General features: G+C 39.8%; 1 protein-coding gene across 1 annotated transcript in view; it reads right to left on the bottom strand.

Moving 5' to 3' along the window:
* Positions 1–6,000, bottom strand: part of PAXBP1 (PAX3 and PAX7 binding protein 1) — a 40,967-nt gene continuing 34,967 nt past the window's right edge. The window contains exons 17-18 of the mRNA XM_089512079.1: positions 3,454–3,608; positions 1–1,455 (exon numbers count right to left, since the gene is read on the bottom strand). Coding sequence (XP_089368205.1) covers positions 1,338–1,455; positions 3,454–3,608 — 273 coding nt within the window. The 3' untranslated portion in view covers positions 1–1,337. The remainder of the gene's footprint in view (positions 1,456–3,453; positions 3,609–6,000) is intronic.

The following is a 6,000-nucleotide window of genomic DNA, read 5'->3' as shown; positions in this document are numbered from 1 at the left end:
TTTTGTATAAGGCTTTATACACATAGCCTGAAAGTAATTTTACATACAATATTTTAAATAAATTTGTGCATGACACAAAGTTTGTGTACCCTGAGCCACCAGAAAACAAAGGTGTCACTATCTTAGCCACTCATGTGGAGAAGGGGAGACTCCACCTGTACTACTTTTCTCAAATTGAAGATAAACACTATATCTACAGAGTGACAAGGTTTTTCAGACTTCAGTCTTAGTAGTAAAAAGTAAAAGGTTATTTAAATTAAGTAATGGAAATAATTTTCTGGAATGTGTAATATATGACTCCATAAGATATAAAAAGACATGGACATTTAGAAGAAGGGGTTTTTAGTACTGTACTTTAAATTACCCATATGATGGGAAATATTTCCAGTTGGGGTTCGTGGTTTTTAAACATACATTAATTTACCAATGTTCCTTTCAAAAATGAAAATTGTTGTTGCTGTTGTTGTTAGTGTTTACTTATATAACACTGTAAGTTTTGTACAGTGATTTCCAGAGTTATCAAAACAACTTAAAACCTACCAAAGTCATACAGTCTAAAATCACAAAATACAAAAATAGTAAATAATTTATCCCATTATAATAATGAGACAACAAAACAATAAACAATAAATAAAAACCCTCATCTGAAATACTAAAAAAATATAAAGCTGCAGCCTGAAATGCTTCCGTGAACAGAAAGTCTTTAATTCAGACTTAAAAGTGACCAGGGAAGAACCATCTGCAAGTGTTAGGGGGTGTTAGTTTACATGGTGAAAGTTTAAATGCAAGCAACTGTGGTTACTGTTTCAATCTCATAAAGAAGCAAAATACTGTTACCTGAATGCAGTTATTGATTTTAAGTTTGTATCATCAATGCATAGACAGAAAACCAAGTATTGTCTTGGAAATTTCTTTACTCAGACCAGAATCATAGCATACACATATTTGTGATCAATTTTATTATCAAATTCCACCAACTTAAAATCTTACTTTGAAAGATTCCATTATCTGAAACACAAATTTGAGGGCTATAACTATTTGCAGATCATCTGCTAATGACCTTTACGGTAAAGAATTTCCTGTTAATGGCAAGTCATTCAACTCAGTAGATGGCCACCATGGGGTATAAAAGTCTTTGTAAACAAGATGCAGGTGAAATGTTTTCCTGGCTTCCTTTTCACTTTCTCAAAGACATCCAATATGATTATAGATGCTGTATATAAGAATGCACTTTGTATTAAAAACAATCCATTGTTTACAGTTTAATAAAACTTTACATATGTACAAAATTACACTTCAGGAATGATTTTTATATCCCAGAATTAAATGACAAAATGTTATTTCCCCTCACTTAAAACTTTTAACTCTTTCACATTATGATCATTTGCCACATTTACAGCATGGTCCAGTGCTCGGATACTTGATAGAAGTTTTATTATCTGTTTTATATGCTCCCTAAAAAGAAAAGAACAACCAACAGTCAGCATTTTTTCCTTTTATCTGATACATGAGAAAGTACTAAATAAATCAGGAGATTATGTTCAGACAAATGCATGCACTTTTTCCCTGCAGTAAGTGGGACAAAATACTGTTCAAATTCAAAGCTTAGCCAATACTACCCCTGCTCCTAAAAGATTGCCAGGTAAGGATTGTTGGAATTCATCATATTCTAAAAAGACTGCACACACATAAATAAAATAGTCAGGGGTGGAAGAGATGGACAAATAAACCAGTTTCCAACCATTTTGAAGGTGGGACATTTAGATGACACATGCTTCCAAAGCATATGGAAACTGGACTGAAACTGCATTCTGGGGCTAAAAACCGGAGTGTCTGCCTTAGCCCCAAAGAGGTGTATCTTCGCACCTCCATATAAAAGCCCCAATGTGAGTGCGGGGCTGCAGCAAAGCAAAAAATGAAAGTGCGGCAAGTCCAATGGATGTAATCACAATATACCCAAACCAGACAGTCCAACAGGGAGGCATTGGGTGAAGGGGGCTTGTAGCGGGGACTTCCATGACTGTACTTTCCCAATGTATTGCTCACACAGTGATGCATTGATACCCTGTACCTATGGGGCACTGCATGTGCAACTGTATGGCCAATTAAAAGGGCGGCCATAAAATGGGATGGCATCTGGGTGGGCATGGGAGGTACTTGGGGGTTGCTGGCAATATGTTTGTGCAATGGTGTGCATACATGATGGGAAGGCAACAAAAAAATTACCCAGGGGTGTGGTTTAACACCATGTCATGCAGTCAGGCCATGTGCACTTGGGCTGCCTTGGAAGTAGGCCACGTGGAAGCAAGATTTCAACCCACTTTGGGAAAAAGCAGGTTGGAGCCGCTTTTTCCTGCCCATCTACTACAGATCTCAGATGTTCTAATACTTAACATGTAGTTACCCTTACCATGTTTAGGATTACATCAGCAGTTATAACTAGCATAAAGGACTACTGAAAAATGTGTTATTTTTAGACTTCTCTACAAGCTTGTGATTTCTTTGCACACATAATTTCTTCTCAAATATGGGAACATTCTTACAATGCCACTTGAGAAGTGTAGCGTTGTAGAAGGTAATTCCAGAGTAGTAGTATACTGTTGTCCCACTAAGTAGTAACTGTCACCCAAGTATGGAAGTGCACTGTAGCAACAGCTTTCTCCCAGTCTTCCCCAATCAGAAGCACAGCCAGATAATTGCAAATGCCAAGCAGAGTTCAAATATGCAAGGTTAGACTCATAAAATTATTTTATAGGTAATATGTATATACTACATGATGTTGAGGCATCCTCAACTTTCTCAAAATTGTGAAATTTGTATTCTGAATTAAATACATCAAAACTGTATTCCTATTATAGCCAAGTATTTAACCACACAAAGAACATACCAATCACAGTCACAATTACAATATGAGGTCTAATAATGTACTACAAAAGGATTATGGCTCTATCTTTAAGCATACTTTTATAGTGGCAGCCTAATAATAATAATAATAATAATAATAATAATAATAATAATAAATTCTGCTTTTTCACAGAGGAATAAAAGCAGAGTACAACAGATTACAATAAGACTTGGAGGAACACCCACTGGTGCTCTGGTATGGTTAGTTGGCAGTGACCAGTAGGAGTGCTCTTTTCCAGCTTTAGCTGGTGCACCAGCTATGCCCTTTCCTAGAAAAGACAGTATGAGCACAAGAGTCCATGGCTCACTCAATTTATGTCTTGTTTAGATTAGTATTAACATTCTTTACATGGTGCTGCCTTTGGAAAGCATTTGGAAACTACAGCAAGTACAAATGGCTACAACTAGTTTGATTTACTATGCATGTTACAGACATTTAATACTGGTTTTGAAAGAAGTTAACTGGCCTCCTATTTGTAACCCAGACCAATTTAAGGTGTTACTTGATACCCATCTCCAGAATCTAACCAATGATTAAAGATCAGTTACCTTGCATTTCTTTTTTCTACATCAGAGCTTCCAATGCTATTTCGGTATATTGTATCAGCAAGATGAACAAGATATCTACAGAGGTTTTCTAAATGTGATATTGTCTTATTTCCTTTTAGATTAGTGAACCACTGTTTAGGAAAGCAGCTGATCACCTGGGTAATGGAGAAGAAAAGAAAGAAGTTATATTCACATTCCTGGCAATAACGTAAATTGATTTAGTAGGGCCTACTTCTGAGTAGACAAATACAGGACTGCACTGTAAAAGTGCAAACACAGTACACAAGACAATACAGGGACAGGTTGGTTACTTGTAACTAGTTCTTCAAGTGGTCATCTGTGAACTTACACACATGGATTATCGTGCATATGCCCCATGACTCATTTGGAGTGTTCTATAACATTCTGAAGAGTTTTGGCAGTAGCCCCACCCACCTCTGTCAGCTCTATATAAGGGACTCCCACCAAAACCCATGAGTTCCATAGGATAACGATGCAGTCATCCATATGAACCAGCAGGGCATGAGAAAAAGAAGACGGGTGGGCAGGGCTGTGTGAGTTCACAAACGGCCACTCAAAGAACTACAGTTACAGGTATGCAACATGTCCTTTTTTTGTGGTCTCTGTGACTCACACAACTGGAAGACTAGCAAGCCACGCGGGGAGAAGGAGTGGCGCGTCTCATAGGGAGTAATGGGGTGTGCGTTCATAGCGTGCGCACGCTGCCGCACCACTGCATGCACAAACCCCATTAATTTAAATGGGGCTCGAGCATAGGCGGTATTTGCTTTACGTGGGGGAGTCCGGAACGGATCCCCCACGTAAAGTAAGGGCACACTGTATTTACAAAGTTAATGTCTGTTGTGGTGGCTTTTCTTTGGCAGCAAGGTGTCATCCTGTACCCTACACAGACGACTGGCTCTTTTGAGCAGACTGGAACTTTGTCTCAATAAAGAAAAGTCCAGTCTTCAGGTGACATGTTGAATTCAATTCACTGGGGTGATTCTGTACTCCACTTTCCTACCTCTTGACTGTCACACTAGTCTATGCAAGTTGATACAGAGTTTCCTTCGGTACCAATGTCTCAGGGCTCAACAGGTTCAAGTCACTCTGGGCTACTTGATATAAACCAGTGGTCCTTAAACTGAGCTCTTTAAGGGCTCCCAGAATCCCAGACTATCGGCCAACATGGCTGAGGCTTCTGGGAGCTGAAATCCAACAGCTCTGAAAGGGCACAGTTTGGGGACCATTGGTATAGACTATGTTGGTGAACCCAAATTTCTGCTTTCAAATGTTTCCTTTCCAGGCTTGGTTCATTGTTCTATTTGATCTGCCTCAGGACTCTGAGACAGTGGCTCAAAGTACTGTGGTCAGTACAGAAGTCCTTATACTGGTGGCTGAATCTGTCCAAGGTCCAAGCCAGCATGCCCTTCTCTATCTCAAGATATTATGCCTTTGTCATGATAGACGTGTCAATGTTGGGATGGGGTGCCCATCTAGACAATCTCATTGCAAGAGGTCTTTGGTTGTCAGAAGAACAGGGCCTTCACATCAACGCTCTGGAATTGCGTCTGTTAAAAAAAAATGTTTCCTTCAAAACTCTACTGAAAGGCATGGTGTAGAATGTAGCTGGCATGAAGCTCTCAACCAGGCAGCATTGACAACAATGGCATTAGGTTTTGGATGCTGTCCTAGAGGAGGAATGGCTGGCCTACAGAGTCTCTAACTTGTTGGAAGTGAACGGAATGGACAACATTTGTTGACCAAGACTTCTGAATTACTTGAGTAAGGTACGGAATCATCGGTAAAGCCAGAGGAGTGGTTGCTTGTGACTGAGTCTGCTAGAAAACTGAATCCTCAGTTGGAGTTAGTTGTTGCTGGATCTTAATGTTGAGAGACTTGGCCATGTAGAGTATCTGATTGACAAACACTTTGGTATCATCAGTTGGGGAGGAAAGGTTCATGATGTTCAACTTAATTAGAGGAGACTTTCTAGTCGGCATAACCACAGAGATCCATATATTGTGGATCCAGGTCAATCAGATCCAAACCTGCATGTATCAGACATCAAAGAAAAATGGATGGTCTAGCTAGCAATGACAACAGCGGTGGTAGAAGTGGATTTTCCCTTTGCACCAGATGTGGTATCCTCAACTTGAGCTGGCCGAGACACAGCCAGAAGGATACTGGCCAACAGATGATTGACTTTGCTGGACAGAGGCCTGAAAGCCAAGTGTGTGTGGTCAGAATGATGGCTCTTGAGTCTGGAAAGCTCAAGAGCAGAAGAACAGATCTCAAAATACTAGGATTTGCAAGAAGGGGACCTATATCTATAACAGCTATGGCATCAAAAACCATGAAGAATTCATGGACAGGTGCAACTGTTGTCTACCTTGATAACAGTAATAGGAAGAAGCCAAACCAGAGTCTGATCCAGAGTAGGACCATGACCTGGAATGGTACCGAAGTCTGTGTCAACATGGGGATGGAATCACCAAGCAGAGGTTTCTTCTCCAAGCTGGAGAAAGAGAAGCTGTAACTCTAACA

This window comes from Sceloporus occidentalis, unplaced genomic scaffold (genome assembly GCF_023333645.1).
Source record: "Sceloporus occidentalis isolate IW3139 unplaced genomic scaffold, rSceOcc1.0.p SCAF_2, whole genome shotgun sequence".
NCBI classification, from domain to species: domain Eukaryota; kingdom Metazoa; phylum Chordata; class Lepidosauria; order Squamata; family Phrynosomatidae; genus Sceloporus; species Sceloporus occidentalis.
The sequence above is the reverse complement of the archived record's forward strand: the minus strand, read 5'-3'. Positions and strand labels throughout refer to the sequence as shown.